The sequence below is a fragment of the Hippopotamus amphibius genome, chromosome 2 (assembly GCF_030028045.1).
Source record: "Hippopotamus amphibius kiboko isolate mHipAmp2 chromosome 2, mHipAmp2.hap2, whole genome shotgun sequence".
NCBI classification, from domain to species: Eukaryota; Metazoa; Chordata; class Mammalia; order Artiodactyla; family Hippopotamidae; genus Hippopotamus; species Hippopotamus amphibius.
This window is the reverse complement of record NC_080187.1, coordinates 66,871,265-66,899,081: the sequence shown is the minus strand read 5'-3', so window position 1 is coordinate 66,899,081 and position 27,817 is coordinate 66,871,265. Positions and strand designations below refer to the sequence as shown.

The 27,817-nt window shown below is 45.7% G+C and overlaps 1 protein-coding gene across 1 annotated transcript; it reads right to left on the bottom strand.

Moving 5' to 3' along the window:
• FBP1 (fructose-bisphosphatase 1) lies at nucleotides 1-27,817 on the bottom strand. The gene is made up of 7 exons (XM_057724568.1): nucleotides 27,538-27,817; nucleotides 16,803-16,965; nucleotides 14,060-14,152; nucleotides 8,049-8,189; nucleotides 4,544-4,681; nucleotides 1,897-2,016; nucleotides 1-329 (listed from the first exon to the last, which is right to left on the bottom strand). The coding sequence occupies exons 1-7, from the start codon at nucleotides 27,705-27,707 to the stop codon at nucleotides 138-140; spliced, it is 1,017 nt and encodes a 338-aa protein (XP_057580551.1). The 5' UTR covers nucleotides 27,708-27,817; the 3' UTR covers nucleotides 1-137.

Below are 27,817 nucleotides of genomic sequence, written 5' to 3'. Positions count from 1 at the left end.
TTTGATGGTGAAAATATCCACACTTTTTATTTCTATGTCTAGGAATGTATGATGCACAGTCAGAATGGGGTCACACCCTGTGAGATCAAAGGTCCAGATAAAAGGTAATTCTATTTGGTGTGGGCAAAGCCAGCTCTTCATTTGGCACCGTGCTTCTTATAGATCTCCAGGAACTCAGTCACGTCTTCAGGAGACCCCAAGATGATTGGCGCCCTCTGGTGGATGTCAGTGGGAACGATGTCCAATACAGCTTCCTTCCCAGTGGTAGCCAGTCCTCCTGCCTTCTCCATGACATAAGCCATTGGGTTGCATTCATACAGTAGTCTCAACTGGAAAACAAGAGCAGCGTCCTCACACCAGAACATATTACGCAGAAAAGTGGTTTGTTCTATAGCAAAATAGTGCAGAGCTGGTCCAAGGTAACTGATACGTTCCCTTACCTTCCATGAGGTTGTAAAAGCTCCCCCACAAGGTTGCACCTAAGACTGAATGATTAATTTAACCTTTTGGTTAAACTAAGCCATCCACCAAGAGCCAGCAATAGATTGCCTGATGCAAATGTGAGGCAGACCACCTGGACTAGGGACTGAATGACATTTTGGCAGAACCAATGGTTCCCTTCTCTTTTAACAGGGAAACTGGACCTAATAAGTGATTCTCTGTGTGTTTTGGATGGAGCTTTGCCTAAAAAGCATTTAAAGGTCCATGGTAGTGTCTGACTTCAGACATCTGGAAAGCAGACTGGCTCCTCCAAACAGTATAATATTGTTTGCAACTCTGTACACATTCCTTTTACAATTCTCCTAAGGCTTGAGGGTTGGGATTTAGTAGGTTATACATCTTGGCATTTACTTTTAAATATTAACGTTTTTATTGTATGCATTTTCATGCAGTCTGCCTACTGAGTAGACAGCTTTTTGCAGGTGTTTCCTGACTCTATTTCCATACAGGTGTCAGGGCCAGATTTGTGAAACTGAAAAAAAAGGGGGGAGGAGAACCTCAATATTTGTGCTAAGGAACAAGTTTTTGAGGCATTAGAGAGATGTACTATAAAGCAGACTAGTTACATACGTTGGGATCCGAGGTGGCTATGGCAAGAGTGGTATTTTAAGTAAATAAGAATGTCTTCAGTGAACTGGACACCACATGCCATAAACAGAGATCTGAGCACATCTGAAATACATCACTTTCTAACTATGTTACAGGGATTATTGTTCCTATTCCTTCTCTCACATAAACAACAACAACAACAAAAAACCCTATCTTTCTTTTGGGAAAAACAAAGGGACAATACGTGCGAAGGAGACGCACTGTCCCTCTGTGTAGAAGAAAAGTGAGGCGTCCCTTAGACAGCAGAGCCCACTCCATGGCTCGTGGGAAGGCTGTGCGCATGAGACCGGTGGGTCAGTAACAGCTTCCCTGAAAGCGCTAGGTGTTTCCTTCCCTAGAAAGGTATCATTTTCCAAGCAGCAAATGTCAGCTCATTAGTTATTTCAATTTTATGACTTTCGAAAGCAATCAAAGAAAACCTCTGTTTGGGATACTATATGATTTGCTGCCTTGGTAATGAGGCTGGACTGTTTCATTTCACTTTATGAATGGAACTCATTTTGCCCAGGCCAAACCATGTACCCACTGGAAGCAGTAAGTACTCTGACCATGACACCATTACTTAACTTTAGCAATAGAAGGGCTCTCAAGAGATCACTCTTAGCTGATATCGCCTGGCTTTAACCAGGACAGCCTTTAATCTAGAAAAGAACACGCCACAGACATCCTTGGCACCCTACTGCAGAGCATAACAGCTACCATGACCTTTCTTTCTTCCTCAGTCAAATCCCCCAGACGGCAAATGAAATCCAGTGCTTCTCAATCACTCTTCAGGGGATTACTTACCTTTCCATTGGGGCTTTTCTTGTTAGCTGGGTACATAAAGATCCCTCCATAGACCAGGGTGCGGTGAACATCAGCCACCATGGAGCCCACGTACCTGGCACCATAGGGGGCTGAGTTGTCCTGCAAGGTTAAGACCAGCAATAGTTAGGGTTACAGAAGAGAGTTGTCTTTGTGTCCTCCATGCTTATTTGATTCAACAGTCAAACAGAGCACCTTCAAGATGCGTGCGTGGGGCTGTGCTAGGAAACGTGATGAAAATTCTGTCCCCCAAGAAGCAGAAAATAGAACCATGGAGACAGCCTCTTACATTTTACAATAGCGCGCATTACCAAGGAGGCCCTGGGGAGGGGGTGGTGGATTGGGGCGGGCAGGGGGTGTCATCTCGCAGGAGGAGCAGGAACTGCCCAGGCAAAGGCGGGACAAACAGAGAGAAGCACATGCTGTCTGTCTTGGGCCAGGGGAGGAGCCTGGTGCAGCTAAGGGGGATCTCGAGGGAAGGGATCTCTAGGGAAAGGTGCAAGGAGAGATAATAACGCTGGAGAGAGAGCCTGGGGCCCGCTCCGAGGGCCCTGAATGCTGTGCTAACAACATTTGGGCTTCCTCCTCAGAACACAGCCGCCTTCAGTGACGTTAAGCAAGCATGAGGCCCTGTGGGGCTCCCAGGCACAGAGGCCCTTGGACCCCCTGTTTCTTGCAGGCAAGACTCCAGCCTCCATGACCTTCCCTGAGTTCCAAAGGGCTAATCAAGGGAAGGGCAGCCAAGAAACCCCCTGAGGCAGGATTAAAAGCACCAGAGGAATCAAGACAGTACGGTACTGGCACAAAAATAGAAAGGAAGATCAACGGAACAGAAAAAGAGGACTCAGAGGTAAGCCCAAGCACATATGGGCACCTTATCTTTGACAAAGGAGGCAAGAATATACAATGGAAAAAAGACAGCCTCTTCAGTAAGTGGTGCTGGGAAAATTGGACAGCAACGTGTACCGTAATGTTCACTGCAGCACTCTTTACAATAGCCAGGACATGGAAGCAACCTAAATGCCATCAATAAATGAATCGATAAAGAAGATGTGGCATATATATACAATGGAATATTACTCAGCTATAAAAAGGAATGAAATGGAGCTATATGTTATGAGGTGGATAGACCTAGAGTCTGTCATACAGAGTGAAGTAGGCCAGAAAGAGAAAAACAAATATTGTATGCTAACTCCTATATACGGAATCTAAAAAAATAACAATAAAAAAAATGGTACTGATGAACCCAGTGACAAGACAAGAATAAGGATGCAGATGCAGAGAATGGACTGGAGGACATGGGATTGGAGGGGCGGGGGGCAAAGGGGAAGCTGGGACGAAGTGGGAGAGTAGCATAGACATACATATACTACCAACTGTAAAATAGATAGCCAGTGGGAAGTTGCTGTATAACAAAGGGAGATCAACTCAATGATGGGTGATACCTTAGAGGGCCCGGATGGGGACAGTTGGGGGGAGTCGTGGGAGGGAGGGGATATGGGGATATATGTATAAATACAGCTGATTGACTTCGGTGTACCTCATAAGCTGGTACAAGAGTGTAAAGCAATTATATTCCAATAAAGAGCTAAAAAAAAAAAAAAAAAAAAAAAGAACACTTAGGCAACATTCAGTGGGAAAAAAAAGGACCAGAGAAGCCCATCAAGATTAGCAGAAGACCACCCGAGATTAAGGGAGTGCAAGCCCTGCTCACACCCTAATCTTGTCAGAGACCCCACCTTTGAACCATTGTTATAAAACCCTCATCATATCCTCCTGGGTTGGAGCACATAGTTTTCTTTCTTTTTTTTCAATAAAACATTTTTTAACATATTTATCTATGTATTTATTTACTTTGGCTATGCCATGAGGGACGTGGCATTCAGGACCTTTAGCTGGGGCATGCAGACTTTCTTAGTTGTGACATGAGGTCTCTTAGTTGTGGCATGCGGGATCTAGTTTCCCAACCACGGATCGAACCTAGGCTCCCTGCATTGAGAGCACAGAGTTTTAACCACTGAACCACCAGGGAAGTCCCTGGGACACATAGTTTTCAAGGGCAGGAGCCCACTGCGTCCTTCTTTGCCTGGCAAAGCAATAAAGCCATCCTTTTTCACTTCGCTTAAAACTCTGTCTCCGAGATTTGATTCGGCTCCAGTGTATGGAGAGGCCGAGATTTCAGTAACAAGAGTAGGACAAAATTCAGTATTCCTACATAGAACCAGCTCTACAAACAGCCATTTCTTCTCCTGTATTCAGTGGTTTGTAACCTCTTCAGAGAGAGGCCACGATGGACACTCTCAGTCTAGAGATGACGGACAGAAATCCTTCAGATGCCACAGGGCTGGGGCCTGGGGTGCAAGCACCACGTTTCGTTCTGACTGGGATCAAGGACCCCAGAAATGTTTTACTGCCATGACTTCATTCATCTGGCTGACCTCACAGTCCTGCTTTTCTTCTGCCAAGAGAAAGTGGCAAGGGGGTTGATGTCTCAGGGCAGAGGTTCCAGTCACCAGCACAGTGGCATCCACCCGCTTCTTCCCTGCCGCCTTTCCTCTCCAGGGTAAATCATGGACCAACACACTTCTGCATAACTCAGGGCCCCTCCCGACCGCCAGCCCTCGCTCACCGGGGGGAACTTCTTCCTCTGGACATACTCCGTGACGGCAGGATGGAAGTCCTTGGCGTAGCCCTCATTGAGGCTGTAGATGCTCCCTTTCTTTTTGACCTTCACATCCCTGTCCACCAAAATGAACTCTCCAATGGCCTGTGAAACAGGAAGGAAAGGTGGAGAGGTGACGACATCTCCTCTAGACCTGTGGGAGGAGGTGGCAGGCGGATGGCATGAGGCCTGAGGTCACGCGTGTCCTTCAACACAAAGAGCTTGGTTTTTATTTTTTTGTTTTTCAACTGAGGTATAATGGACATAGCATTATGTTGGTCTCAGGTGTACAGCATAAGGACTCAATATTTGTAACACTGTGAAATGATTACAAGCAAGGGAGCTTCTCCTTGGCCTCCGACACTCATGCCTTTCAAAACAAAATTTTGGTGCAGACAGGAGAGGTGGGCAGCTGAGTTACACCAAAGTGTTCGTGGCTGCTCTTAGCTTTCCATTTTTTATTTCTGATGTGATGTCATTTTACCCGAGCGCCCGGAGTTTCGATTCACAGCATATACAGCTTGCAGAGCTCACTGACCTGCAGACTGCTTCTCAGAACTCAGCCTCCCACAAAGTCCCAGCGCTAAGCCGATGCCTTTGGGGCTTAGGTTCTTCAAAGGAGATTCGAATTTGGGAGGAAGGTGTCACATAACTCCTATAGCTCTGGACTGAGGATTGTTTGGGTCTCCCAGGTGTCCCTGATAAGAGAGTGAATGAGGCTCCTCCCACCTGGGAGGGAGGTTGCTCCCTGGAGACGAGAGTTAAGAAGGGAGGCCCTGTGACACATCTCTCCCCAGCCACTCATTCCCGTAGCAAAGCTCGGTTCCTGCCCAAATGGAGCATGTTGGAACTAGAAAGGAAGGGGGGAAGGGAGAGAGGAGGGGAGGGAGAGAACAGAGACTAGAATTAACAGTGGTCACAGAAAGGTATTGTGAGCGATTCTTTTCTTTTATGATTTTTTGCTAAGAGTCTGGAAAATGAAGCCATCACACAACAGGTGCTCATGAAGCCATGCTTCGCAGACGCCCCACGCTGGTACCTGGCCAGAGCATCCCAAGCCATGAAGGAGGTTAGTCTCTTGTACATGGAGACAAGAGATCAAAAAGCTTTTCTAATATTAAAGCCTGCTAGAAATGCATATAAAGCCCTTGCCATCTTTTTAGCGGAAACTGTCAGCCAAAATGAAAAGAAAGTACTAAGTTGATCCAAGGCTCGCCCCCCCCCCCCCCCCCCCCCCCCCCGCCCACAGGCATTGGGAGCAGAGGGTTCATCAGAGCTGGGGAGGGCAGCTAGCAGGCAGTAGTGCAGCCAGCCTGCATGGTTCTTCCAAACGCTGAGTGGCCAGCGTTCGGTGTGAGAAGGCAAAAGATTATCAAACACACAGAAACTTACTCCCGGACACAAGGTCTGCAATCTGGAAATAAGAAGAGATGTAATGTTTTCTACACATCCAGCAAAGGTAACAGAGAAGTCACCAGAAGAATGTCTGGGGAAGCGGAAAATGCCTGGCGAGAGGATAAATCCAAAAACATCAGTGATTTTGGAAACTGTACCCTGGGCCCAGAATGAACTTCGCTCTGGTCCTGCCGCTATTTTCCCCTGAAATCACCTCCTTTGGAGGCTTAAACGAGTGCTGTTTCCCTTACCCTTGTTTATTTATTAAGCACCAGGACTTCCAAGGAGGCAAAGTCCAGTTGTGCAAGAGTGCGGGGGACACTTAGCAGCCTATGTTCTGATTTATGCAACCTGCCACCAACAAACCCTGAGGCCCCCCCGTCCAACCAGCAACATGCCTCCAGCAGCTGATTGTGCCTGGTGTTCAGTGTGTCAGCAAAAAGCACCAGATAAACAGAGTGTTTCATTAATATCATCTGAGGACATTTCTAAAACTGAAAGGTATTTATAAACTCAGTTCTTTTCTCTTTGGGACACTGGAGCAAATGCATAACGAACGTGCCGACCTACTGAAGATGATTCTATGGAGTCCATATCAATGGTGGGTTTAGTTGGACCAAATATTTAAAGAGATTTCTTGGGCTTTCCTGGTGGCGCTGTGGTTAAGAATCCACCTGCCACTGCAGGGGACACGGGTTCGATCCCTGGTCTGGGAAGATCCCACATGCCACAGAGCAACTAGGCCCGTGCACCGTAACTACTGAGCCTGCGCTCCAGAGCCCGTGAGCCACAACCAATGATGAGCCCACGCTCCGCAACTCCTGAAGCCCACACACCTAGAGCCCGTGCTCCACAACAAGAGGAGCCACTGCAATGAGAAGCCCACGCACCGCAACTAAAGAAGAGTAGCCCCCACTTGCCACAACTAGAGAAAGCCCACACACAGCAACAAAGGCCCACCCACTGCAGCCAAAAAATAAAAATCAATCAATTAATTAACTTTTAAAAAAAGAGATTTCTTTGCCCAATCCATCTGCTCTGCTGAAACTGTCATCTAATAGAATAAATTACTCCAATTAATACACATGTGGAAGAAATTATCCACAAATTAAAAACTGTTAGTGAATATTTTTCATGGCACCTTGGGCTCCTCTCCATGAGGAATTTTTTTGTTTTTTGTTTTCTGGCCAAATCGTGAGGCTTTGCAGGATCCTAGTTCTTCAACCAGGAATTGAACCCGGGCCCCAGCAGTGAAAGTGCCAAGTCCTAACCACTGGACCACCAGGGAATTCCCAAGGAAGCTTTTCTCTATAAGGACTAAGGAATTATCTTCATTTCCTTCTTTATTTTCACTTCCTTGAGTTCGTCAAAGTCTTTCAAAACCACAAGGGTTCACGGAAGGTTTGCGTGCACGTGCACATCAAATAAATCTGGGAGCTGATTTTGAAGAAATGAGGCGGCCCACTGCTTCAGCTGCAACATCCATTCACCTCAGGGAAACAAGCTAGTGATGGATAGAGTGGGTGGCAAACAGACCATCTATGGGCCCCAATTGGTCCATAAGTGTGTTTTAGTTGGCTAGCACCGTGTTTTGCACACCCAGAAACACTACGTTTTCTAAAAATCCAGTGTTTCTTGAAACACTGGGAGCCTTGGCAAGACTGAGCTGCTATTCCTGAGGAGTAACAACCACCAGACCTCCCCAGTTCCCTACCACCCCGCCACTGCCCCGCCACCACCCCGGCCATTCTTCCCCAGCACACTCCACTCATCTGTGTGGCCTGCCCAGCCCAGCAGGCATCTGAGTCAGCTGAATAATGTCCGCTCTAAAGAATTCATCATGGAACAAAGACTCCTTTTTATGCTCTGGACAGACACCATCTCTCACCTCAATAATCTTCTCATGATGTACACATGGTCCCTCCATCTCCCTTCCCCCGCTCCCCACCCCATCATCTCTGTCCCTCCATTGGCCTCATCTTCCACCTCCAGGTACCGCCTCCCCCCGCCACCACACACACACGACAGACACTCACAGCCACCAGCCAAGCCCTTAGCCTCCCCTGGGGTCTCTCACCGGGTCCAGCATGAAGCAGTTGACTCCATTCGCCATGGCCAGGACCAACATGGTGGCACTGCCGTAGAGCGCATAGCCGGCAGCCACCAGGTTCCGGCCTGGCTGCAGAGCATCCTTCTCAGAAGGGTCATCAGTCGAAATCTAGGACAAGAAAGAAGACAACACGTTTCACTGTGTTCTGTTTCGGGGTTCTTTTTTGCAGTTCATCCATTAGCAAGATGCATTATCAAGGTGCTCTCCTAATGAAATAGGGCATCTTCCCAGGGGGCCCTTCCTCTGCACATCAGTAATATCCTGATTATATTACCACAGCAGCCTTCCCACCAAACCCCAAATTTCCTGCATCTGGACCGTTCTTTCCAATCAGGATCCTCCTCCAATTGTACTAATTTGATATTCCCTCCTTTCTCCTTTATCACTCTCAAAAAAGAGCATGCCTCCTTGCCAGCTCCCACTAATTTAATCTTATTACAGTCATCAATGTCTTCCCCTGCCTACTCTATCTTTATTTAAACAAATTAAAACCGGGCTGCAGGGCTCCGAGTCTGGAGAGGAAATCAGTTTCATGAGCTCCCGCCAGTGGCAGCCCATACTCCAGTGAGCAGCGTGGTCCATACTCGCACGTCAAAGAGACTCTCAGAAATTCAGGAACTGAGCATCTCTCTCCAGAGTTGTCACAGTGTAGGGCAAATGCTTCCCATTTTTTCAACCATGACCCACAGTAAAAAAAATATATTTTACATCATCACAAACCAGTACCAACACACACACCCAGGCACACACACAGGCACACAAATACAAAAATTTAACAAGACAATACTTAAACTTAGAACATCATATGTACTCTAATCTTTTCTATGTTTTTCATTAAAAACACAGCCACTGGGTCATGTGACTCAGCTTGTTCCCTAATACTAAGGAGAGGGACAACTTAAGGGCACAGCTCCTAATCAGTGATCTTCTCAACATTTGACAGTTGGCTTCTATGGTCCTCAAAACAGCCTCAAACAACTCTTTCAGCTTGAATATTCTCTACTTGTATTTAAACAGAAATGAAAATGGGCAGTTTCTGCCAATTTCATTCATCCCTTCCCCAATCACAGATTCCAGGGGCTGAGAAAAAGTAAGGGCACCTATCTATTTCATGATACTGGAGATGGAGGTCATTTCAGCAAAAACATTCCTGGTAATTTCTTCCTATAGCTTTTGAAAGTGTGGCCCAGACACCATGTATATCAGAATCACTTGAGATGCTTATTTAAAATGCAATTCTGGGGCTGCACCCTTGACTTAGTCAGACTTTCTAAGGTGGGCCCTGGGAATCTGTATTTTACCATGCACCATAGGTGACTCTTGCACTGAAGCTTAAGAACTACTCATGTAAAAGGAAAAGTCACAAAAAGCATTTCACTCATTTTTTTCCCCTTATCTCCAATCTTTGTGTTTAGTAGTTTTCATCTAGGTGGATGGTTGGTTGCTTGGCTGATTGGGTTGAGTCAAGTTATTTGATTTGCTTGTATTCACAGCGTAGTGCAGTGCAGTTAAACAGACTAAACACAGTATCAAAAAGTTGAGTTGTTTTCTCAAACTCCAGATTTTGCCAGCGTACAACCTTGGAAAAGGAACCAGATTCCTTCAAAGCCACTGATATAGTGGGAGGAAAACAGTCAGGCTCTAACCATCTCCTCTATCTTAACTACATAATCCTGCAAGTGCGGCACAAAATAAGACAGAGGCAATATGTAAACAAGTTGACTAGAAGCCCCTGGAGGCTTGGAGTAGTCAGTTCTCCACCAAGAAAAGTCCCCCAGAGATTCACCTTATCCAGAACCATTCATGCCTGCCTGTGGCACAAGAATGAATAGCCTTTCCCTGAAACACTGTCACCAAATAATCTCAGCCTTCAACTTCCTTGCCTGGACTAAGAAATGGTAACATTATCTATGATCCATATACTCAAAAGAAAGACAAAATAATTCCATCTAATCATGGATTTGGAGGAAGAGTTTTGTAGCCTGGTCCCCTTTCTACTGCATGAATTCCCTCCTCCAAACCCCCAGCCATGAATGCCTTTGCTCTAAGGGAATCCATGACAGTCTCATGCGGATGCTCATGGACCAATGTGCACAAAGCACCTGGCAGAATTAAAAAGCCTCTGGACCCTACCTGTCTCAGCCTACCCCTGGCCACCACCTGCTGTTAGTGTTGCCTTACTTTAATCCTTGCCACTCCCTATAGAGTATGGAAGACACCATGGATTCTGGAGACGTAAAGTGGTGGAGGAGAAAGTCAGGCAGAAGTGGGGTGGGGCTGCCATGTCATCAGATGGTCTTCCCTCAGGGGGGCTGCCAAACCCTCCCTGGAAGTTCTCATAGGGCATATGGTAGAGTCTCCAGTAACTCAGCCAGTATTGTTCACCTACTATTGCACCAGGCAACCTAGCGGACAAAAAAATATATGTAAGAGGAGGTGCCTGCTCTCCAGGAGTTTACAGTCTGCAGTGAACATCCGTTGATTTTGCCTGGCCAGTGCCCGTCACCCTTCTGCTGATAACTGCACCTTAATCTTCCTTATGATACTACCCCCCTGGCCCTCAGCTCCAGAGGTGGGCACATGCCCCCGGCCTGGCGGATCAGATCACTGCACGCCTCAGGCCACAGTGATTGGTTGAGAGACAGACATGACCTAAGCCAAGCCAATCAGGGCCAGCGAGACGATATTCCTGTTGGAATTGTTGGAAAAGAGGTTTGCATCTTCTGTATGAGTTGATGAAAGGACTGGATGTGAAGCCAGACCTACTGGGAGCCATTTTACTACCAGAGAGGAGGGAGCACTAGAGATGGAGAGGGAGCACTGTTTATGTGGTCTGAGTCCTTGAATGCAGCTGTACTACCCACTGGGCTTTCCAGTTACATGAACCAATAATTTTCCTTTCCTTTCCTCCCTCCTTTCTGAAGTTCGTTTGAGTTGTGATACTGTCTGTTGAATCTTAATACACAAAATAAGTAATATTAATAGCTACCATTTACTGACCACTTTTTATGTGCTGGGCACTATTTTCATCGCCATTATGCTGAATTGTCATTCTCTCCCCTTTATGGATGAGGAAATAAGAGGCTACCTTGCCCAAGGTCCTGCAGAGCTAGTGGGAGTCAATGACAGGAAGCCACATGCCATACGGCTATTACGTCTCCTTAACTGGGCTTCTGAAGCTGCTAGAGCACCTTTGAAACTCTGCTTTTAGTCGTGGGGACTGAATTATTTTTAAAGGACGTTGAAAATTAGAATGTATCCAGTAGAGGGTGACCACACTAGGGAGAGGTCAAAAAAATCATCTCACATGAAAGATATTTAACTTAAAGAAGATGTAAAAGAAGGAAAGGGGAGGGGGAAGAAAGCCATTTTCAAGCATGTTACAGAATCTTATTTTCTGATGCTCGAAAAGGGCATATGAGCAATAGGGAGACAGATTTTGACTCAATATTTGGACAAACACTCTAACCATGGTGCTCATTCAACACCTCAGGAGAATTCTACCTCTTTTGAATGTCTCCAGCCAGAGGTGGGGTGACCCTTCTGGAGGTGCTGTGGCAGGAACTTCGCAGAATCACTGGACCACAGGCCCTAAGAGATCCCTTTGGAGTCTATTTCCAGGCACCATGTGGGTGAGACCAGATCCCTGTTGCCAAGTTCCAGGTACCAACTAATGGTATGCCACTGAGTGGGTGCACCAGGGAGCTGAATTCCAGCCCAGAACCAGCTCTGCAGAAAGCAGGAAAGGTCTCCTGCAACGCGTCAGGTATGTCAATCTTTATGCCCATAAGCCCTCAAACAATCAGTAAGGCTTCTGAAAACTGAAATGACTTAAAGGCAATGTGACACATCCCTTTTTTCAGTCTTTTAAGAGAGTCACTTCAGGTTTATTGGGAAGAGTGTGGCGACTTGCTGTTGAGTTGTTCTAACATTGGTAATTCAAGCTGCTGCTGCGAGCTGTTTGCATTGTTTTAGTTGATAGCAAGTGCCAGTTTTCCAGGTTTTTTTTCCTTCAAAGAGTCTTTATTTGGGGGGTGAAGACAGAAACTGGGGCTGGCAAACGTTAGTGCTGCTTTAGCTTTGATTGAGTCATTAATCAGAAGTCTTTCTCTACATGAAGACTTTTGCTACAAAGTTCTCTTGCTGTACTATATAGATCTAATACCTGCTGATAAAATTACATGCCTCCATGTCTATAACAAGAATGGGATGTTTCATGGCATGACCTGGAAAATAGATTACTGCCTTGGTCTTTCTGGTATGAGTGTGAGAACTTTACTCAAATTGATCTGCCTCCCAGCCAAGACAAACACAAAATACATTTCAGTGATGAAAGAGAACTGCCCCATGGTGGTCCTACTTGCCGTATTTGAAAGCAGATTATGTGCGATAGTAGACATGTCACTTTGAAAAATAAAGCACAAATTGCAGTCTCACTTCTTGTGTTACGGCCTCTGTATCCCAGAATGGGAGAGTTGGAGGAACCTCAGAGCTTGGCTGAACTAGCCACCTCGTCCATTAAGATGAAGGAAAGGGCTCAGCCTCAAAGGCGTCTGTGACGTTTTATTTCTAAAATAAACAAGGCTGAAGCCAAGATGACGTATTTTAGATTTCATCGTGTTTTATGATGGGCCCATGGGTATTCATTCTATTTTATATTCTACATTCACTTGTCTGTATATTTGAACACTCTTTCACCAAACCACGCCACCCCCCCTCTACCCCTCTACTAACACACACACTTAAAGTAAAAGAAGGAAAGAGAGACTTTTGAGGTAGAGTTACCTGCTCGGGTAACCCAGGTAGAAAAGACCCAGGGCAGGAGTCTGGATCCCCACGCTGTACCAGTGCACTTTCTATAATTTATAGCAGGGTCAGCAAACTCTTTCCATAAACCAACAGATAGTAAATATTCCTGGCTTTACAATCACATAGTCTTTATCACAACCACTTAACCCTGCCTGTGCAGTGCAAAATCAGCCAAAGGCAATATGTAAACAAGTGAGCCGACCATATGCCATTAAAACTTTATTTATGGGGATTTCCCTGGTGGTGCAGTGGTTAAGAATCCACCTGCCAATGCAGGGCACGTGGGTTCAAGCCCTAGTCCGGGAAGATACTACATGCCACAGAGTAACTAAGCCCGTGCGCCACAACAACTGAGCCTGTGCTCTAGAGCCTGTGAGCCACAACTATTGAGCCCACATGCCACAACTACTGAAGCCCACGTGCCTAGAGCCTGTGCTCCACAACAAGAGAAGCCACCACAATGAGAAGCCCACGCACCACAACGAAGAGTAGCCCTGCTCTCAGCAACTAGAGAAAGCCCGCATGCAGCAACGAAGACGCAACATAGTCAATAAATAAATAAATTTATTTTTTAAAAAACTTTATTTATGGACAGTGAGAATTAAATTTCATATAAATGTCACTGGTCATGAAATATTATTCTTTAGATTTTCTTTTTAGCCATTCAAAAATGCAAAAGAGTTATTTTTTGCTCACAGGTCATAACAACCAGGCAATGGGCTGGATTTGGCCCAGGAAGACCATAGTTTGCAGACCCCTGATTTAGAGGATTTAAAGGGCAATTTTGATATAAATAATCTCTATTGTTGTCACACTCTCACAATTCTCAGTTCACACATCATCACTGCAGCTACCCTACACTGTCTCTTTTATTTTTAATTTCATTTTCTATCACAAAAGAAAGCAAGGTACAGTTAAAAGAGTGATATCTTTCTCTCCCCACCCACCTTTTACTACATTTTCTAACAACTTAATAGATTTTCACTATGCAGTTAATGCTGGGAAAAGTCAGAACTTGCCACATAAACCTATTTCAAGCCTCACAGGGTTTCATGATGTACATTCTGGCTATGCCACCAATAGTGAAACAGGACTGGATGTTCAACCTTTTGATCCAACCTAACTCTCCTTTTGATCCCAAACCAAGGATTTGATCCATTACATTTTACCTTTCTGTAGATGCCAAAGATGGTTCCAATGGACACCAGGCAGTCGATGTTGGAAGAGCCATCAAGGGGATCAAAACAGACCACATATTTACCCTGAGCAAAAAGGAATACATTACGTTAAAAATGAACACACCATAACAAAATAGAGAGTATACACTAAGGGATTAAAAGGGTGACTCTAAGGGAAAATTCAAGAAATGTGTCTATTTACACTCTGTCAGGGAAGGTACACAGAGTGAAAACAAAAGCAAATACATTTTATATCAAAAGATCACAAGGCAGAGAAAACACAGCTTAGAATAGGAGGTGTAGATGCAGGTGAGGAATACAGATAAGTAATAATTTTGTACATCATTGGTTTGAATGAATCATAATTTTGGTTTGAGTTTCTTGGCAGTCAAAGGAAGAAGAGAAACAAAATTAGTCACTTCATTCTCTTTATTCATAAGGGGAAAACATAACATCCCTACTGCGATTCCCAAGGGAAATAACCCTTGGCAGTTGTGGGACCACGAAAGACTCATTCTTTGGACAGGATTTTCGGGGTTATGTGGGAGCTGGCTGGTGTCAGCTCTCAAGAGACAGCTGTGCACATCCCTTCCCAACTCTGTTTTCAGTGATGTCATGTGGTAGCTTAAAATCAACTATGGGGAAAAAATTTTTTTAAATTAGAAAATTGAAAATAAAATAAAGTCAACTATGGGGATAAATAAATAAATAAATAAATAAATAAATAAATAATAAAATCAACTACGGAGGACTATCTGCACGGCTGAAAGTGGCAAGTGTTACAAATCAGAGATTTTTTTTTTTCTAATAGAGGGGCAGCTTATCAGCACACCACTGGAGATTTTCTACCTTCAAATTAGCCACTTTCAGAGGTGGTTTTAAAATTTCTGCACCGAATTAGGTCAATTCTTTGATTCCCTGACCTCTTGCTCTTGACAAATCACCCTGGCTGATGCAGGAACAGGCTTATCAGGAAGGCACTTTGCAGTCAGAGAGTTTGGGCTGACTGGTAAAGAATATTGAACAACAAATTCAATCCACATGCCTAAAACTGCCAAGTACCTTCAGAAGCCCGGCAGAGAACAACATGAACTTTGAATCTGACACGTAGTGGTATTTTAAGAGTGATGTAAAACAAGTTGGTCAGCTGTGGCTCCCCCTGCCTCTTATAAAGGTCAGACTGGATATCAGGCATTGTCTCTAAATTCATCTTCTGATTGGTTTTTTCTCATCCTACTCCTTCATGTCCCCATTTCAGCTCAAACAGGGAAAGATATTAAGCCCATATTACTGCACTTCCCATCTCAAAAGGTTTTTTTTTTTTTTTTTTATTAAGAGGGTGAGTCAAAAATTATCCACACTCTGGCTGTAGAATTTATAGAAGTTTTAATATAACCAGAGTGCAGATAGTTTTTGACTCACCATCGTATTATTATATGATTGTTGTTGTTCAATAAAAGTTGGATATACTCTTTCATTCACTTTTTCAACAATAATTTATGATTGATCCCCTACAATGCACTGGGTATTGTGCTAGATGCTGGGATACAGAGAAGGATAGAATTCATTCTCTGCCCTCAAGAAGCAATCAGATTGTAATGGAGCAGGACCCTATAGGGCTTTCTTAGGACAGATCCCCCCCACCTCCATGTCCTCCGCCTGCCTCTTGTCTGTGGGAAAACTTTAGCCAAAGAATAAGTTTAATCAGAGAAGTGAGAAAATGCACAAAAAAAAGAAAAGCAATTAAGTGAGACAAAATAATAACAGTTTAGTCATCAAAGTCGAGAACTTTAGCTCCTCTTCATGGGGTATAGATAATATTCTGAGCCAAATCCTTTGAGCTGTTTTGTAGATACTGAATCCCCCAACAGGTGGAAGAAGTTACCTACGCGATGACCAGACTGGCCATGATATAAGCTGCTCGATCTTACACAGTTCCTTTTAAGAACTGGCCTCGAGGAGATGGGAACAAACTGACCCTGGAGTTGAAGACCAACTGTACTTAAAACAGTCAAGAGGACACTGACCAAACCACTACATGATCAGTTTCAAGATGACTGTCAGAGCTGACTGTGCTGTTCTGCACGTAGGCCCCTCTCTCCACCTATTTATCCCTAAAACTCCCCTTGAAAAACTCTTGCCCCCAGATTGGCAACATGGAGTTGGTACTTTGGGACATGAGTTCACCTTCTCCCCAGGATTGCTGGCTTCCTCCATAAAGCTATCTTTCAATTACCCAACACTTGTCTCTCAGTATTGGATTCTTGAGCAACCTGAGCTCAGTAACAAGATTAATAGGCTTCCAATGGATTCCAGTGCATGAATCACTGATAGGAATTGCAGGCAGTTTAGACTGGCAGGAAGGTTGGTTGTGAAGGTTGGGAATTGGGTGGATGGAGGTGAAGCAAAGGACGTAGTTAATAGAAGCAAGTCTTTGAAGAGCCTTGAACATGACAATAAAAAGTTAGAAGTGGAGATAAGTATATTTGAGTCTCTCCCATGTGGAGCACACAGGAAAGATGATAACGGCATGGACTGTGGTGGAAGTGTGGATAGGAGAGGACAGTTTAGATACAGCAGTGAGGTGGAGTCTCTGAAATGATGACTGATGGTTCAGGAGGGATCTAGGGTGAGTCTTAGGAATCCAGCCTGGCTGAACAAGTGGAGTCATTTATTGAAGCCAGAAGGAAAAATGATTACGTTAAAACCCTCAATAGTGCAGGAGCAGACCCACCCTTTTCTCCGGTTCTACGATTATGGCATGTTTATCTTCTTCCGACACGAGAACGCAGGTAGCAAAAGATGACTTTAACACGTTAATAACCAGGTCATTGGAGAGGACATCCAGCTTCTTCACTTGATCACCCGTCACATTGGTAGAGCCAGCAATTCCATAGCTACAGGAAAGAAAAGCCACAAAAATATGTCATGATCACTGGAGTATGTCAATGCGTCTACAAACTCACTCAAACAGGGAATTTGGTAAAATTTAGAAGAAAGGAAAGAAGACACATGGTTTGGGAGAAACAGAATGAGAAGGATGGTCATCCATCCGGATTGGCTCCTGGAGGGAAGGAAATATTGTCATTGTCACCTATCCAGTGCCTATCATGGTACACAGCACACCTTTGTGGCTAAATTCATGTTTCTCAACTTTTTTTTCCCCATTATCGCCCCTACGGAGGCTTTTTTCCCTAACACACTCCCCCATGAAATTTTAATATTACAGATAGTGTGTATCTGTTTATGCACTGTATGTACATATGTTTTATACCCAAAAAGATTGATTTTTTCACCTGCCCCAAGAACCAAGTTTTAGCCCTGAGTGCATGAGTTAATGCACAATGAATCAGTTGACAGACACAGCAAGCAAAGAAACCTTCTGGGTGGGAGGGAGCCTGAGATGGGAACTATGCCAAGGGATCTATGGTTTTATAGCCAATGAGATCCTAAAAGGAAAGAAATATGACAGATCCCACCACCTCATTTTATAGAGGAGGACGCTCACCCCAAGATGCCAATGGGCTTCTCTAAACTGCAGCAGCAGAGCAAAGGTGAGAAGCTCACTTTGACTTCCAGGCCAGGCCTCTCCTGGTGGCACCTCATTGCCTCTGGCAGGAGTCCTAGGGGCTGAAGGGAGTGGGAAGTCTGGAGTCCTTACTTTATTTTCAAGGTACCTGCAAGTCAGTGATTTGTGGAGTTTCCAGAATCCAAGTGGGTGGTCCAAAATGGAGCCTACGTTGTTAGAATGAAGGAAGAGGAGAGTTGTCATAGCCTGGGGTTGAGTTGGAGCACTGAAAGGAGGGGAAATGTTTTAGAGGAAGGATGCACTGAACAAGATAAGAGACTGGATGTGGGAAGGGAAAGAGCAGGAGCATTGAAGGTACCGCCAGACAGCTGAGCGTGGGAGATAGGAGGCATCGTGGCACCCTTGGCTGAGATTGCTGGGAGCACCGGCCTGGGGACGGACTGCCATGGCAGTCACTGCTTCAGCTCCTGAAAATGCATTTTCTCTAAACACAACTTGCATGTCTCTGGCTGGACAAAACTGAGCCAACACCGGAAACTATCCAAACCCAAATGACTTGCTTGGCCTGACCCTCTCCAGGAGGAGACTCCAGTTATCATCACACCATTCTCCAGCGCCGCCCCTTTCGGCGTCATTCCCTCGCCCACCTGGAAAACGGCGTCTCGTCCCTCCAGCCCTCCCTGCGCTTCTCTTTTCATCACATCACTCCTGTATCATGAGTAAAAGACCAAGGGCTCTATCAGACTTGCAGCTGGAGTTTTGCTTCTCTTTCCACATAACCTCTTTCCCACTTCAACTGTGAGGCCAATGCTGAGGAATAAGGAAGGCAGCCGAATTCTGGGTGGAACTAGGGCTTGGCAGGGCGCAACGACTCAACGGCCGACATCTCCCTCAATGGCCCTGCTGGCGCCCACTGGCTCTCCCTCCTAGCCTGACACGTCCACCATTAAAGTCGCTACTGATTCAGGAGGGCGAATAGCGTTGATGGAAGAGAGCGTGGGCTTCATGGCAGAGACCTGGCTCAGCCCTCAGCTCTGCAAGTCCCTTGCCCTCTCTGAGCCCTCCTTTCCACTCATGCCCCCATGGAGGGCAATGATGCCTCTTGGGGCTGTTGGAGGATTACACGCTTATCACATATACACAAAGGGTTTAGCACAGCCCTTGGCGCCTAATGTTAAGTCCCTTTTTGCTCACTAAAGGGAGCGCTCATTAGGGATCTGCAGTACTGTGGGAGGGGAGGGGGTTCACAAGATCCCCCAGGCTTCATCCATCAGTGTGTGGGCATGGTCGTTTAACCCTTACTTCCATGAGGATGAGGACAGAGGGTATGCTTTCCCCCACTGTGTCCCAGCTTCCAGCACACAGTAGGCCCTCAAGCAATACTTTCTGAAAAGCATCCACTGAAGAGAAGGGAAACCCAAGCCTGAAGAAATGAGTATAGGAGCGGTAGACTTCAAGGTCACTCCACACCTGGGAGTGTGGAGGAAGCCACTGGCACAGTCCCCAGAGGGACCAGCCTATGGGGACAGCTCCAGGGAGGCCTGGGAGGCTGCGACAGGTGGACAAGGCACTGAGGCGGGCATGGGAAAGGCCTGCTTTACACTTTGTTCCACGTTCCACCTGCTCAGGTATCTGGCTCAGCGAGATGGGTGAAGAGCAGCCAGGCCCCAGTTCCTCTTACTCAAAAGCTTCCTAGAGGCCTGTGTGAGTGATCATTTATTCCGCAAATATCTACTGTCCCCACTGTGCTAAGTGCTGGGGTTACAGGGCTCAGCAAGATGGATGAGATCCCTGCTCTCATGGAGCTTATATTCAAGTGAGTGAGGCAGACAAGAAACAAGTAAGTGCTTTTGATTGAATAAAATAATGTCCGATAATGGCAGGTGCTCTAATAAAAGGAAACAAGAGGCCGGGGGAAGGCAGGGCAAGGGGTTAGACAGTCAAGGAAGGTCTCACTGCGAAGGCGCAGCTCCAGCTGAAGTTTTTCAAATGAAAACGACGGTATGAGGAAAGCCCTGAAAAAGCCCAAAGAAGCCAGCCAGTAATGATTCCAGAGAACAGCTCCGGGTCAGTAACCTACCCAAAGGAACAGGGATCTTGTTTTTCACATATTTCCACATGGGAGGAGTTACTCTGTGCACATTTATATAAGCAACGTTTTAAACCTCAACGTCTTTTTCTCATGTGGTGGGCCACAAGAGGTTACAGTCGGCATCAGGGCAGCTGGCTGGTCCAGCCAAGACCACCGCCCAGGTTCCTCACTGCTGTTTCAGGGTTCTAAGGTCACAGAGAGTGGCACCTCCTGTCAGGAGTCAGGTGGGGCCACATAACAGCTTCAAGGTGAACACTGTAGGGGACGCTCACCACAACCAAAATGGCCTTCACGGCCAAGCCATGCAGACCACTGGCATGGCTCCACCTCCCTGCCGGGTTGGGTGGTCACCCTCCTTCCTCCTCTTTAAGGGTCCCTCCTCTGTTCTAAGCAGAAGGACCCTTTCCCATCTATCCTCCAGTTGCTTGTGACGCATAAAAAATATGGAGATAGATGATTCTGGGCCCCTCAAACTCAAAATCCAGGCACTTTATAACTTTTCTAGGACATCTTGTGGGAGGGTTTCCCTTGGTGAGACCTTGTGTTAGGAAAGTCTTCGAGAAGGCCCAGGAAAGTGATTCTAAGGTAGAAACAGGATTCAGGAGAGTCCCAGCCTGCCATGTCAATAGTGACAATATCGAAGTCTATACCCTATCACCTCAGATTCTGTACGGTGCACCTTAGCACACAAGGTTAGCCGTGATGCAAGGAGTTACTCACAGGGCCCTGTGTCATCCTGCCCAGGGATGAGGAGTCAGGACTAGGCAAATACTCAGTCAGGCTTCCCCCAAGATGCCTCAGGAGGGGCCCCCAGGAGGGAAGCAAGACCCCCGAGGGAACACTTTCCATGGATCAATGAAAAGCGGGAAGCAGGCAAGGCTTCTGCAAGTTTGACAGAAAAAAATCCCTAAGAAAATCCTTAAGGAACTAATTAGCTGAAGAGCACATAGGGTTTATTTTCTTCATAAGTTCTCAGAGAGCCCCTTAGAAATGCACTCGTCTGCATTCTGATCAGCCATCGTTGCATCAAAGGCCCCAAAGGATAAAACAAGAGCCTGCACTATGTAACCTGATGGCCACGCGCAGGAGCAAAGGCAACGTCATCATGGGCTTTCCTCCATGGGCTGGGACTCTAGACCGTGGGGGTTCAAATCTCAGCTCTGCCACATGCTAAACAACCCTGTGCAAATCTCTTAGCATCTCTGGTCTTTGGTAAAATGGGAATGTAGTGTATCTACGTCATAGTATGCAGAGAGGGGGAGTAAATGAGTTGACATAGGTGAAGGACTTAGAACAGAGACTGGCACCAGGGTAGCGAGCAAGAAATGGTACCATTCCCTTCCCATCCCTAACTCCCCTCAGTAGTAACACAACCACGCGGAGAAGCAAGGTGGTGGGTCCTGACAAGAACACAGCACCAGAGAGACCTGGCTTCGATTTCTGCCTTTTCCCCTTACTGATTATGTGACTCCCATCGAGTTGTCTCAGCTTCCTGATTGTTTGCTTCCAGGCTTTGTAAGGATGAGCGCTAACCCACGGGATGCAGCGGTTCACAGCGGCTAATGGCAGCCATCATTGTTCTTAATGGGGCCCCACAGGCACCCACTAAGTACAGGTTGTTTGATGAGGGGGAGGGGAAACGACTTCTAAACCAGTGTTGCTGGGAAGACAGCCAATGCACAACAGTGTCACAGGTAACTAACCACAAAAGAAAGTGCTCAGAGTTCACATTTGACTAAAGTCCCCCTGGCGATATTATTTCATTTGAGATGTTTATGACGTGTCACTTCAGTTTGATTCATATTAGTTGGCCCTGCAGCCCAAGTTGTTCAGGGCGGTACAGCATCCTGTCAGGGCTTATGTCCCTGTGACTGTTCATTTTTAAACCCCCAGAGACACAAAATTTCTCCTTCTGGAGTTTGGGGAGAAAAATAAATTTGAGAAGCTGCTGTCTGTAATATCTCTTCTTTTTGTTTTTTGGTTTCTGTTTTTTTGGCCGCTCCATGCAGCAAGTAATAGCTCTTCTTCTGTGCTTACTATTAAAACCTCACTGAAAATTTGAAACAACTATTAGTCATTTTAATTCACATGACAGGAAACTCTTTAGAAGGATAGGTTAATTTGGCCAGTATTTTTAACTCCTTAGAAATTTGGACTAAATATTAGCATAGTTTTTCAAATTTGCATATGGTTTCTAGAGCCATTTCACAGCCATAAAGTCTATGATTAATGATGGTCAGGGGAAAGTCTCCTTTAGCATTTCTTTTTTTTTTTTTTAATATTTATTGATTTATTTATTTTGGCTGCTTCAGGTCTGAGTTGCAACATGCAGGATCTTCATTGTAGCATGCGGGATCTTTACTTTTTTTATTTATTTTTTTTAGTTGCAGCATGCGGGCTTCTTAGTTGCAGTATGCACGCATGCAGGATCTAGTTCCCTGACCAGGGATCGAACTCCAGCCCCTTGCATTGGGAGCATGGAGTCTTACCCACTGAACCACCAGGGAAGCTCCTTTAACATTTCTAAAGCACATCCCTAGACACAAGGACGGGAGCCAGGACCACACTTAGGGAAGAACTTTCGATGACTTCCTTGATTCACTAACTAACTAGACCTTTTCTTTCTGATGTCTGCATGACAGTATAAAGCAGGCAGCCCTTCAGATAGCATGCACAAGAGCCAAGTGGAAGAGCTCACTTTCAGAAGAAAAAGGGAGGCAGATTATTATTTAATCCTTATCACCAAAGTCGAAGGTAACACGACTTGTTATTGATTGATTTTGAAGTAAATGACCAACCAGTCACCCAGCCCAGAACGTCCAAAGGTCAGATCAGAAATACAGTCCACCCTCAGCATCCTGGGGTTCTGCATCTGCTAATTTCCACTCGTAGGGAGCTGAATCTGAGATTACGCAGGGCCAACTGTCCTCAGCCATTTTATCTAAAGGACTTGAGCATCCATGGATTTTGATATCTGCGGGGTGTTCTGGAACCAATCCCCGGTGGATACCTAAGGACAACTATACGTTGAAGAAGAGGTGCCAACCAGAGCAGCTTCAAAGGCCACAAACCCCAATGTTGGCTTGGGTTCATGCCAGCCCAAAACGTGCAAATAGGATGGTATCCTGGTGTGGAAAGGAAATTACAATTCCTTTTCAGTAATATGGAGGTGATAATTCAAGAAATATATGATACATATGATAAAGTTTCCAAACGTTTAAGAACGTAAATTCTGCAGACTTGAAGATAAGTTCAAGCATGTGTTAACCGACTTGTAACTTCAAAATTAAAACTGAAGTTATTTTCTTCCATCAAACAGCAGAGATGACTCCATATATAAAAGAAACTTCTCCTGATGCCACCTGAGCATGATAGGAAGTGTCCTGTAACCAATCTGAGGGAGCAAAGTCATCTTAATACATAATGTTCTAGCCTAACATATATCCCTGTTGATATGCGTGTGGGAAACTACTAAAAAATGAAAAGCAGAACAGAGAGATATCTGTTTACAAGAAACAAAAAACAAAAACTTCAATTTAGGAAGACAATGATGACAGTATCAATTTAACGAACTCAGTTCATCTTCATATGACTCTTTGAGGATTAAAAAACAGTTGTCTCCATCTTACAAGTGGGGAAACTGAGGTTCAGAGATGTTACAACAATGGCCCAAATCCTCGCAGAAATTAAATAGCAGAGCCAGGAATTAGAGCCCCACACCATCTCTCTCTGAAATGTGCTGTTAAAGCCTTGCATGTTCCTGTTCTGCTGAATCAGGTCCTGATTTTCTTCTCCTCTTCCTCTTTGCCCCAGGGTGAATGTGCCAAAATCCAGTGGCCTAATCTTTAGTCAGCTCTTCATACCCAGATTCCAGACTGTCACAACTAACTGCAGGCTGGACAACATCTCCAACTGGATGGCTCTCTAACACCTCAAGTTCAACATCACCAAAATGTCAGAATCATCTTCCTTCCTTTCTCCAGTCTCTAAAACTCAGCTCCTCCTTTGGAATTCTGGGGTTTTTGTTTTGGGGGGAGGGTGTTTTTTGGTTTTTATTTTTAATAGCACAGCCCTGCTCTCAGGGTTCTTTGAGAACCTCCCTCACTTGTCCTTCTCCCCCAATCCCCACCCAGACTTCTCCCATGTCCTCCCCCTCCTCCCCTCTAATCCTCTAGCTCTGGATGCTGCTCTCCTCACCTCTCCCCTCTTCAGCTGCTTTTCCATATGTCTTAGCTTTCCCTCATTTAACTCTATACTTCCAGCCATACCTGCCCCAGATGAATCTCCAATCACACCACTGCCCCACTCAAAACCCTGTACCTCTCCCCTTTGCTTACCCCCCCAAATATAAACTATTCACCCTGCCATTTGATGTTCCCCCAATGCGCCCACAATGTAACATCCACAAATGCCCCACCACTACATCACATGAAGCAGTCAAGGCTTCAATCAAACTGAATGAGGAACTTTTCCAGAAACATCTTCCTACTCTGTACATTTCCTCACATGATGGCCCATCCTAAAATGCTGTCCCATCAGGCCTTATGACCATCTTTTCCTGCCCCTTGCAAATGCCCATCTTGATGCTCCACAGTCCTTTGCATCCACATCATATTTTGGTACCTCTAGGAAAGCATCTTTCAGAATCTCTGTTGTTTTACAATTCTACAGTTGTAATATTTTTCCTATAGCATAAGCTCTGTATCATTCTTATGTCTCAGTCTCTTCTAGAATGAGAGAGAGAGACAGAGAGAGACAGAGTGCTCTCCAGGCTCTACATTTAAACTCCTGATCTGTCCCTGATGAGGAGTCACGGCTGAGCTCCATAAACTGCTCCTGCAAGGTCCCTGCAATCTGCAATCATCTTGTCCCTCTGGCTAGATGCCCTTCTAGGGCAAGTTATTAGCACTAACAAGTTATTTGCAGGCCCAGTGGCCTTTTCACCCAGAATATCAAAGCTGATAATGAGTGTAATTTGGAGGCCTAGGTTGCGATCTTGTCTTATTACCTCCTGCCCAACTACATGTGATACTGACACAGTCAAGCGTATTTTCCCACAGGAGTACTTAATGTCCAGGTGCTAGTTCTCCTCTGCCAGCCACCCATGTGCCCATGCATCAAAACCCATTTCACAGGTACACTGCTGTTGAAATAGTCAAAGACCAGTGGCATGCCCAAGCATACAGGAAATGTCAAATAGCTCATGATATATCCATGCCGTGGAACAATATGCAGCAGTAAAGAAGGAGGCGGCAGATTTACGTGTCCTTACATTGAAGGATGTTCATTATATATTGTTGAATAATGAAAGGAAACTGCAGGATAATATATTAAGTGTGATCCCATTTTGTTTGGCTATTTACAAAGAGTCATATGGAAATATGTATCCATGTATAAATTTATATTAATATAAAGAAGTATATAGCAAAATAACCAGTAAATTATGAATAGTGGATACCCCAGGGAATGGATAGAGGTGGGTTTCACTTTTCCCTCTGTGTTCTTCTGAGTGGTTTGAATTTTTGTTGAGTGCAACTTATTAAGGAATTTATAACTATAGCAACAACAATATTTTTTAACCCTGTATTTACAGGTACCTAGTGTAAAAATATACATAATTTATATAGCCAAAATTAGCACCCTTTGTCCAGGTCCTACTATCAAAATCCCACTACCAGGGCTTCCTAGGTGGCGCAGTAGTTGGGAATCTGCCTGCCAATGCAGAGGACATGAGTTCAATCCCTGCTCCAGGAAGATCCCACATGTCGTGGAGCAACTAAGCCCGTGCGCCAAAAAAAAAAAAAAAAAAAAAAAAAAATATCCCACTACCTAAGGTCCCATTATTTGAGGTTACTTAAAAGGTGGGAAAAATGCACCTCAAAGCAGATCTTGTGTTTCTGAGTCTCTTTGGGGTTATGAAAGGTGCTGACACATTTTTAAATAACACAAGAAACGACAAGCACTCCTTTTTAAAAAGCCCCCTGGTTTTCAAAGACAGGTAAAGCTGTGGCTTCCCCGATGGCACAGTGGTTAAGAATCCGCCTGCCAATGCAAGGGAGATGGGCTCAAACCCTGGTCCGGGAGGATCCCACATGCCGAGGAGTGACTGACCCCATGCGCCACAACTACTGAGCCTGCACTCTAGAGCCCACAAGCCACTACTGAGCCCATGTGCTATAACTACAGAAGCCCGCATGCCTAGAGCCCATGCTCCACAACAAGAGAAGCCACGGCAGTGAGAAGCTGTGCACAGCAACGAAGAATAGCCACTGCTCTCTGCAACTAGAGAAAGCCTTCATGCAGCAATGAAGACCCAACGCAACCAGTAAATTAATTAATTAATTATTTAAAAAGACAGGTAAAGCTATCGGGACACTTTTATTTACTGTAAATTATATTTGAAGATTTTGAGTGTGTTTTCTAGAGCAAAGCCTCCTTAGAAATGTATTAAGAGGAGCCATAGGTAAAATGGTAATGGAGTCACCACCTTCCTAACATACTGTCCCAGTCCCTCTCCCTGCAAGGCCCATTTCTGCTTGACATTTGAAAATAAATGTGATGATACACGCCTTCCTTAAGAGTTAGCTCAGATAGATTGGGAGTTTGGGATTGACATGTACACACTGCTGTATTTAAAATAGATAGCCAACAAAGACCTACTATATAGCACAGGGAACGCTGCTCAATACTCTGAAGTAACCTAAATGGGAAAAGAATTTGAAAAAGACTAGATACATGTATGTGTATAACCAAATCACTTTGTTTGCTGTACACCTGAAACGAACACAACATTGTTAATCAACTATACTCCAATATAAAATAAAAATTAAAATAAAAAAAAGAGTTAGCTCTACCAAGCCATACCGTGGGACCAAAGGCAAAGAGCTGACCAGGAAAGGAACGTAGGTTACAGGGGTTATACTTTTTCAGATCAGCTGTGAGCACTGTGCTCAATGTTTAAAGTGTCCCTAAGTGTGAGAAATACTAGGAGTATGGGCAATCTGAAAACCTAGGTGCGCTTCAGCTACAGCGAGGATCAGTCTAAACACAAAATACTGGTGCACACCAGAATCACCCGAACAGTATTTGTGTTACTTACAAAAAGCCTCACAAGAAGGTACCCTTTGAATCCCCATGTCCAGTGAGTTCTCTGCTGCACACAATGTGATCTGCAGATCAGCAGCCTTCGCACCACCCACCACAGAAGAACTTCCTAGAAATGCAGCATCTCAAACCCCACCCCAGACCTCCTGCAGCCCTGTACACACCAGCATTGCTGCACCTGAACGCTCTGGACAGGCAGGCCTCCTCCCACCCTCCTCCCAGTGAGGGTTCCCTAACAGGACTTGTTTAGTGTCAAGGAGATACTGAATTAGAAACCTGACTTGGGACCCCAGTTCCAAAGGGAGTGAAGGAGGTCAAAGAAAAGAAAGGGAAAGGAAGGCGCCTGGCGCCAGCACTTTCCTCTTTGAGGCCTGGATGAGTTTGGCAGGCAGGCCAGGTGCCCACCCGGCCAGGCAGTTTCACCAGGAGCAGGCCAAGAGGGGTGCTAAGGCAGGCTGTTCAGCCCAGGGGAGCCGGCTGCAAGATGGAGGCAGGTGGGGACTGTGAGACAGGCCCCAGGTGCGCACCTGCAAGCTTAAGTGAGAGGGGAACTAGGGCTTGAGTGTGGTTTGAGTTTCTGCAGAGGGGCTGCCAGAGAGAGAGAGAGATTGAGTCCCAGCTGTCAGACAGACAGACTGAGAGCAGGAGCAGGGGATCAGACATCGGACTGCCCCGCAGATCCCCAGCCAGAGAGAGAGGACGCGGCCAAGATCGGGAGATGGGGGGCACAGAGGCCTGACTCACAGGTGCGCGATGCCCGCCTTGCGCACGGCCGTGGAGATGGCTTTGACCGCGGTGCAGAGCGAGTTGAGCAGCTGGGTCATCTCGCCCGTGCCGCGGGCCTTCCTGCCCTCCTCCATGACGAAGCGGGTCAGGGTGACGATATTGGTGTCGAAGGCCGCCTGGTCCGTCATGCTCGGGGCCGGGCTGCTGCGCGCTGGGCGGCAGGTGCGGGCGGCGGGACGCGGCGGGACGCGGCTGGAGCGGACACCGACGGCCACCGAGTGTCAGCACGGCTCGGAGC